Source organism: Cloeon dipterum, chromosome 1, assembly GCF_949628265.1.
Source record: "Cloeon dipterum chromosome 1, ieCloDipt1.1, whole genome shotgun sequence".
NCBI lineage: Eukaryota > Metazoa > Arthropoda > Insecta > Ephemeroptera > Baetidae > Cloeon > Cloeon dipterum.
In genome coordinates, this window is record NC_088786.1 from 31,030,073 (window position 1) to 31,038,903 (window position 8,831).

At 45.2% G+C, this 8,831-nt stretch overlaps 1 protein-coding gene across 11 annotated transcripts in view; it reads left to right on the forward strand.

Annotated features, from left to right (window-relative positions):
* CadN (Cadherin-N) overlaps window positions 1-8,403 on the forward strand; it is a 179,767-nt gene extending 171,364 nt beyond the window's left edge. For 7 of the 11 annotated variants that reach the window (XM_065488139.1, XM_065488131.1, XM_065488114.1 and 4 more), the window contains 16 exons: window positions 28-177; window positions 556-861; window positions 1,410-1,683; window positions 1,756-1,964; window positions 2,406-2,569; window positions 2,729-2,897; window positions 2,957-3,163; window positions 3,514-3,785; window positions 3,849-4,054; window positions 4,190-4,593; window positions 4,764-5,445; window positions 5,499-5,688; window positions 6,046-6,287; window positions 7,529-7,729; window positions 7,828-7,992; window positions 8,181-8,403. In XM_065488139.1, the coding sequence (XP_065344211.1) occupies window positions 28-177; window positions 556-861; window positions 1,410-1,683; window positions 1,756-1,964; window positions 2,406-2,569; window positions 2,729-2,897; window positions 2,957-3,163; window positions 3,514-3,785; window positions 3,849-4,054; window positions 4,190-4,593; window positions 4,764-5,445; window positions 5,499-5,688; window positions 6,046-6,287; window positions 7,529-7,729; window positions 7,828-7,992; window positions 8,181-8,302 (3,963 nt within the window). In that variant the 3' untranslated portion in view covers window positions 8,303-8,403. Of the gene's footprint in view, window positions 1-27; window positions 178-555; window positions 862-1,409; window positions 1,684-1,755; window positions 1,965-2,405; window positions 2,570-2,728; window positions 2,898-2,956; window positions 3,164-3,513; window positions 3,786-3,848; window positions 4,055-4,189; window positions 4,594-4,763; window positions 5,446-5,498; window positions 5,689-6,045; window positions 6,288-6,710; window positions 6,947-7,528; window positions 7,730-7,827; window positions 7,993-8,180 lie in introns of all 11 variants that reach the window. The other 4 variants (XM_065488164.1, XM_065488180.1, XM_065488155.1 and 1 more) reach the window with 1 other exon arrangement.
* Window positions 8,404-8,831: the final 428 nt, after the last annotated feature.

The window sequence follows — 8,831 nt, forward strand, 5'->3', positions numbered from 1 at the left end:
CCTGATTTCGCGGTGTCTTTCTTGCAGGTGATTGAGAACAGCGGATACGGCGCCGACAAGTTCACGATGGTGCGTAACAACGACGGCACCGGCTCTTTGAAGATCGTGCAGCCGCTCGACTACGAGGAGCAGCTTCAAACCAACGGCTTTAGATTCCGCATCCAAGTTAATGACAAGGTATGCGCGCACATGCTTGCACTAATTGCGCAAAGCACACACACGCTGCTCGGCAAGGTGCTTTTATCCTGCAAGCTTCATACATATATGGGGAGATATAATGGTTCAGTGACGCTAGACTTGAGGTTAGACGAAAATGTCGTCTAGGTTTTAAGATTGTTGCGCTTGCAAAATGATCAAACAGTTGAAAATAATGAAGGGATTTAAAAATCACAGTTTAAATTTTACAAATAATTTATTGAAATTACTTTTGATAGTTTTAACGGCTAAAATCATATTCTAAATTGAGACCTAGTAAAAAATTCAAAAGGGACATATTTTTTCAAGATTTGATCGTCGTTGTAAAAAACTTTGCACGAATCCAATTTTTCCTTCCAGGGTGAAGACAATGACAATGACAAATACCACGTGGCCTATTCGTGGGTGGTCATCCGACTTCGGGACATCAACGATAACAAGCCGCAATTTGAGCGTCCCAACGTCGAAGTGTCCGTGTACGAAAACGCCGAGGTCGGCAAGACCCTGGAGACGTTTAAGGCCAACGACCCCGACCAAGGGGGCAAAAGCCGAGTGTCATATGCGATCGACCGCTCCTCAGACCGACGGAGGCAGTTCACCATCAACAACGACGGCACCGTCAGCATCCAGCGGTCTCTCGACAGGGAGGACACGCCCAGGCATCAGGTATGAAAACTTTTTTAACCGCCTTTTTACATCTGTTTATCCCCCATGGCTTTGGCATTTACTGCAGCAATTATCTTTAAATTTCGTCCGTTTCGTTTTTCGCTCAGAAAATACAAAGTTTTTACTGGAGCATATTTTGCTCTGCGCACACAGTGATAATAAATTCTACTTCTGGGGGAAAAAAGGTGGTCGAATTCCCAAAGTTACCTTAATGTATGCAAAGAGCTCTATTTGCACAAACAATTTCCCGCGGGTTGATTGCTTTTCTCCATTATACGGCCGCTCTATAATAAAGGCCGGCTGGCTTTACAAGCTTCGTTAAAACGTGGAGAGAAACGTCGTAAACACTCCGCACTATAAAAACAGCTAGGCCTGCTCGCTCTGCGAAATGGAAATGAGATCGATTTGTCGGGTAAATAGGAAAGGAATTAAGGTGCAAATCCTCCACCACATCGTTTCCATTAGCACTTGGAAATGACTATTTGAATTATAGATCGCGCTCAACAGGCAAGCGTGCTTTTTTAAATTGGAATTTTCCTGCGCACTAGGTGAAAATTCTGGCCATCGACGACGGCGTGCCCGCGAAAACGGCCACGGCGACGCTAACCGTGATCGTGCAGGACATCAATGACAACGCGCCCACCTTCCTGAAGGACTACCGTCCTGTGCTTCTGGAGCACTCACAGCCTCGCAAGGTTATTGAGATCTTGGCCACAGACGACGATGACCGGTCCAAGAGCAACGGCCCACCGTTCACCTTCCGAATGGATCCCAATGCCGACGACTCTATCCGAGCCTCTTTCAGAATCGAGCACGACCAAAGTGCGTATAATATATTTTTCTCCACGGTTCTTTTGTACTCACATGGTTTTTTTCTGTTCTTTTCAATTACAGAGGGTGCGAACGGCGACGGCATGGCTGTGATTCACTCGTTGCGCTCGTTCGACCGCGAGCAACAAAAGGAGTATTTGATCCCCATTGTGATCAAAGACTCCGGCAACCCGGCTATGACCGGCACAAGCACCCTTACTGTAGTAATAGGCGATGTCAACGACAATAAAATGCAGCCTGGATCCAAAGAGATATTTGCCTATAATTACATGGTGAGTACTACACGCCAAGCGGGGCACTTCAATCATCCTCTTCAATTAGTGTCTCTTCCAAGAACTAGATAAAGCTCATGATGGATGAGGCACGCTAATGCTCTTGGGCATGCTAATTCAGACTCACCTTTTGCTACTGAATTTCGCAGAAAACTTTTTCGTGAATGCTTTTGTGTCTCTGCGGGATGAATGAGTTTTAATTAATATCTTGTGGGCTGGGGAGGCTCTCTGTGGAGAAATATTCTCCACCACGCAGTTTCCAAGAATTGTTGATGAGTACATTAAGACTCTTTGTTTTCCTGCTGATAAAAAATGAAGGTCTTATTTTTCTGTCACCTTAGATTTTTCTTGTCTTGGATTCTAAAATCTCGTGAAAAATACTCAGCTCATTTGAACGTCAGCCATTCTGTGAGAGTAAATAAATCACACGATACTCCTCAGGGACAAGCGCCTGACACCGAGATTGGCAGAGTGTACGTCTACGACTTAGACGACTGGGATTTGGCTGACAAGAAGTTCTATTGGGACGGACCAGAACACCGCAATTTCAAGTTGAACGAAGACAATGGCATGATCACCATGCGGCACGGCACCAGAGATGGAAAGTGAGTTCATTTGAATTTTGCAGAGCAGGAAACTGGTTTTATTTATTCAGCTTTCAACACTTAATTTATGCAGAACCAAGTAAAGATCAGTTTGAAACTCATTTATTTAAACTGCTGAAGTAGAAACAAATCTAAAAAATACAATCTGCCTGCTTCCAGATACCAATTGCGTTTCAAAGTGTACGACCGCAAACACACGCAAACTGACGTGCAGGCCAATGTAACTGTTAGCGTCAGGGAAATACCTCACGAGGCTGTGATAAACTCCGGGTCCATTCGGATAGCTGGTCTTAGCGACGAAGATTTCATCCGAGTGTGGAATTATCATGTAATTATTTAGAAAAAAAAACAGCTCAATCAGGAGTTGATTTGTCTGTTAATTTGCAGTCGCAGAGTATAGTGCGTAGCAAGGCTGATAAACTAAGGGACAAGCTGGCCGAGTTGCTGGCAACAGAGCGTGATAATGTTGATGTGTTCAGCGTCCAACTCCGCAGAAAAAGCCCACTGCAGACAGACGTCCGGTTTTCGGCACACGGTTCGCCGTATTACAAGCCTGTCAGACTGAATGGTGTCGTGCTCAGACACAGAGAGGAGGTAAGCGTCAATAAAATTACCGAAATATTACAAAAAATAAAATATGAAAAAGAAAAAAATGGGGAGATTCAAGCTGTTTTTATGCCACCCATTCCTTTTTGCTCGAATTTGAGAGGAACCATTGTAAAATCAATTTGATATTTTTAGTCTCTCAATTTTAATTAGATAACATATTTTTTCGTATTTATTTATGCCCATTTTTTAACTCTAAATTTAGTGAAAGAAAACAACTCATTTCCACCAGAATTGCGATTAATTGTTATTAAAATAGAATAATTTTTTATTAATTTTAAATTTTAATAAAATTGTTGCAATGGAAGTTTCAACTATTTTTCATTTTTACCCATCAGATTGAGAAGGACGTTGGAGTCAACATCACCATGGTTGGGATCGACGAGTGCCTGTATGAGAACCAGGTGTGCGAAGGTAGCTGCACAAACGCCCTGGAAATCAGCAACCTGCCCTACATGGTGAACGCCAACAAGACCTCGCTGGTCGGCGTGCGCGTCGACGTTTTGGCCGAGTGCACGTGCGGAGCGCGCAACTTTACTCGCAGCGAGACTTGCCGAAACAACCCGTGTCACAACGGTGGACGCTGCCAGGAGACCAGATACGGATTTACGTGAGAAACGAGAGACGCAGGCACGTAGGACGTGTGGAGTAAATCTTTGCTTTTGTCGTGCAGCTGCAATTGCCCCAGCGGCTACTCCGGACCCAGGTGCCAGCAGACTACCAGGAGCTTCAGAGGAAATGGCTGGGCGTGGTACCCACCCCTGGAAATGTGTGATAATTCGCACTTGAGTCTTGAGTTCATCACCCGCAAGGGAGACGGACTGCTGATCTACAACGGTCCCATTGTGCAGCCTGAACCTGAAGAGATCATTGTGTCAGGTGAGTTGAGAGAGCTAACTTGTGTGCAATCCTGTAGAGACCTAAAAGTTTACAACTTGACAGTTAATTCTCAAATGAATTTTTAATTAAATAGAAAGTTTCTAATGTTCTCTTAATGAAATTAATTTGCAACAGACTTCATTTCGCTGGAACTGGAGCGTGGCCAACCAAGATTGCTGATCGACTTCGGCTCTGGAACTTTAGAGCTTAAGGTAAAAACCAAGAAGGGGCTGGATGATGGCGAATGGCACAGGCTGGACGTATTTTGGGACACAGAAAACGTCCGTTTGGTGGTCGACTACTGCAAGAGTGCCGAGGTTATTGAGCTGGAGGACGGTTCTCCTCCTGAGTTTGACGACTCTTCCTGCCAAGCCCGAGGCATCGTTCCTCCTTTCAATGAGTACCTGAATGTAAACTCACCATTGCAAGTCGGCGGCATGTTCACTGAGGCCATTGGACAGTCCCTGTACAACTGGCAACACATGCCGGTCGGCAAAGGATTCGATGGATGCATCAGAAATATCGTTCACAACAGCAAGGTAAATTTCAAATTAATTCCTATATTTCAATATATTTAGTTTTTTGCGATGCAGTGGCGTTTTTTAAATGTGTGTTTTTATGAACCCTAATTAAGTTTACAGCTTCAAATTGATCAAGAGTAATTCGCACAAATTTTTATTTCTCAACATGTGTCAACTTTTGTCCTCAGCTCTATGACCTCGCTCACCCAGGAATGACGCGGCACAGTGAAGCCAACTGTCCACAAGTTGATGACGCATGCACTGGCGGCTATGGAACCAGCACCCGCCACGACGGCACCCCGGCCATCAGGTGCTGGGAGCCGCACGGCATCTGCGCTGGCTCCTTCTCGGAGCCGAGGTGCGAATGCCGCGCCGGCTGGACAGGCCCAGGCTGCACCCAGCCCACATCTCCTACCACCTTCCGGCCGCAGAGCTACGTCAAGTACGCGCTGTCTTTCGAGCCGGACCGGTACTCGACGCAGATCCAGCTCAGGTTCCGTACCAGGGAGGACTACGGCGAGTTGTTCAGGGTCAGCGACCAGCACAACAGGGAGTTCGGCATCCTCGAGATCAAGGACAGCCGCCTCCGCTTCAGGTACAATCTGAACAGCCTGAGGACCGAGGAGAAGGACCTCTGGCTGAACGCCATCATGGTCAATGACGGACAGTGGCACACGGCCAAGGTCACGCGATATGGATCGGCCGCCATGCTGGAGCTCGACGGCGGAGAGGGCAGGAGGTACAACGAGACCTTCACCTTTGACGGCCACCAGCACCTGTTGGTGGACAAGCAGGAGGGCGTTTACGCAGGAGGAAAGGCTGAGTACACCGGAGTGCGCACCTTTGAGGTTTACGCAGACTTCCAAAAAGGTGCGTTAGTTGAAATTAAAAGCACTGGCAGTTTTTAATGATAATTTGTGCAGGCTGCATTGACGACATCAGGCTGGAAGGCAAACACCTTCCTCTGCCTCCAGCAATGAACGGCACTCAGTGGGGACAGGCCACGATGGCCAGGAATCTAGACAGAAACTGCCCTTCGAACAAGCCGTGCGCCAATGTTTACTGCCCAGAACCTTTCGAGTGTGTCGACCTTTGGAATGAATATGAGTGCACGTAAGTGTTGGAATTTTTCTTTGTTAATTTCAAACATCGATTTACCGCTGATTTGTTGGAGCATATTTTGATTTTTAAATTTCAGTGATCTCAATTAGGAATATTAACCGCCTGCGATATTTAAAACTATGCAACCTGCGTGACAAGCAGATAATTATACCGCGTGTTTTGTTGCTGTTTATTTTCCAAACTTCAGTTATCAGGATTTTTTTACAATTTATTGACAATTGTAAAGAAATGAATGAACGCCAAAAAAATGTGCGTGGCGCGACTAATTTACATAAGACCAAATTGTCATTTGTACGTGTACCTTTGAAACTTTCCCAAATAATGAGCTGGTGCCTTCTGCTGGTTCAGTTGCGGGGAGGGTAGGATCATCTCTCCAGACAACAAGGGCTGCGTGGACAAAAACGAGTGTCTGGACGCACCCTGCCTGAACGGCGGCGTCTGCATCAACCAAGATCCGCGCCACCGCTACCGATGCATTTGTCCAGAGAACTTTTGGGGCGAGAATTGCGAGCTCGTACAGGAGGGCCAGACCCTGAAACTGAGCATGGGCGCGCTGGCCGCCATCCTGGTGTGCCTGCTGATCATCCTCAGTACGTTCCGTGAAACGATCTTCCCCATTCTGAATGTTGCTTGCTCTCAATGTCAATTATTTAGAAATTCAGCCCAGTTCCCAATTAGAAAATTGCACATGTACAATATTCCAGCCTTTTTTCTGTTTGAGTCTTCAAAACTTAAATAATCTTTCAAATCAAGAGCGGTGTCATCTCTTACACATGGGAGGTAAAGTTTTATAGATAAAATAAACATGGCTTACCAGAGGGTGCGTGGGGACTCTGGAAAGGTATGTTCGACTGTGTACAGTTCTCACCAGGTAGATCGTTGAATTGCGTAGGGACACGACTAGGTTCTAGCATTAATGGCGGTCCGAGAAATGAGATATTTTGGAGGTGTCAGTCGCGGCAGAGGTGGCGTTGTGAGGTATGTACTCAAGAGAGAATGTGCCGATTTTGCAGGTGCCCCCAAGGCCTGAGGCCGCGTGGCGTGCAGTGCGGAGACATTAACGAGTGCCACGAGCAGATGCCGTGTCAGAACGGCGGCAAGTGCAGAAACCTCGAGCCTGGCTACCGGTGCTTCTGCAAGGAAGGGTACACGGGCCAGAACTGCGAGCTCAAACTGCTGCCGGCCACCACAATCACTCCTTCGACCGACTCTCTAGTGGCCTTCCTTGCCTGTATCCTCGCCCTCATTAGTAATTACTCCCTTTTGATTTTTCGTTTGGATTTACTTCTGCTTTTCGTTCTTTTCTCTTGATTTTGAGTGGGGTTTACGAGTGGTTTCTTTTTTATTTTAACCTATTAATTGCAGTGGAGTGTGGTGGCTTTGGAATCAGTACTAACTAACTATAATTTGAACTATATATATTTGTCTGAAAACAAACTCTTCCAGCGGAAAAAGGGAAAGCTGACTGTTTAGCCTAAAACTAAAATATGTTAACAATTTTCTGCCAACGCCAGAAATTTGGAGTGTTAAGTCATACGGAGGAAACCAGTAAGATTGCATGGCGTTGTTTGTGAGTGAATAGTGTTGAAAAAGCTTTGCATGACTCTTGTAGTGTTCGTTCTTTTTAAAAATGTACCAAAACCACGTGACTTTACAATGAGTTGGAAGAGAAATGGGAATTTGACCCAATAAGGACCCTTGAAGTCTTTAATGTATCAATTTAAAGCTTTACTTTTTAAAAGAAAAATTCCAGCTCATTGAGAGTCTCGTTCATGCACTTTTAATTTCTCCCCAATTGAGCGCAAACTAAAAATTCAATTCTGAATTTTAGTCTTGGTGCTCATCTTCGTCGTCTACAATCGTCGCCGCGAGGCGCACATTAAATATCCCGGACCTGATGATGACGTCAGGGAAAACATCATCAACTACGATGACGAGGGTGGTGGCGAAGACGACATGACCGCCTTTGACATCACTCCCCTGCAGATCCCAGTCGGTGCCCCTGACCTCGCAGTCCCACCGAAACTGCCATGTAAGTTCGTCTAACTCATATTTTGAATGACGACTTTTCAAATTAAAATCTCGAGATTTTCGACAGTGTTTTCAATGAATTTGTGTTTTTTTCTTCAGTCCCACCAATGGTTATGGGCCAGGAGCCAAACGTTGGTCTGTTCATTGACGAATACAAGAAGAGGGCTGACAGCGACCCTAACGCACCGCCCTTCGATGACCTCAGGAATTATGCTTACGAGGGCGGCGGCAGCACTGCTGGCTCCCTTTCCTCAGTCGGCTCAGGTACGAATTTGAGAGTAATTCCAAGTATTTCTATCCCCATAAAATTAAAAAAAAAACAATAGAATTTACAGTTTTGTCTGTCGGATTTTTTTCCAAAAAGAAATGTGTGGTTTTTACCAGATGATGGAAATTATTCTGCAATTTTTGCTTGTGTAAACCCCTTGTTAATATCGACCACATGTTTTTAGGTGACGATCGCGAGCAAGACTTTGAATACCTGAACAGCTGGGGCCCTCGCTTCTCGAAGCTCGCTGACATGTACGGCACCGACCTCGATGTCGACGAAGACATTCTCCACCAACTGCACTAAGTCACGACTGAAAGCCCCTGAAATAGCGACTACACCAAGAGTTAACAACTATGTTAGTATCAGAGTGCGAAAATATTTTCATTCACGGCATGTTAGAAAAACAGCAAGTCTCTCGACTGGACGGATCGGAGGGCCGATGAGAATACTTTCGCACCAAGCCTAATGACAGGGAAAATACTCACTGAATTTGTCAGATCTCAAATTTAATTTTAATGATTGTTGCGAAGCACGCCCATGAGAAAGAAAGGGGGCCAAAAGTCAAATGGCCCGCAAAGGAAAAGGGAATCGTTTCTCAAAGCCAAAGAAAGTCACACAACCAGAAGATGAATGCGAGTGTAAATTTTTTGTTTGTATACAACTGAATCAAAAGTTCTGAGTTGATTAGTTTTAAATGGATTGAATTAATTTTTGAAAATACAAGTGTGCCAAACAGCTTGTAAAATATATTGTATTTACCGCAATAACTGCTGAGTTTCCTATTACCGGATGAGCTTAAACTGTACCATTAATTCTCACTTTTACTTTTTTA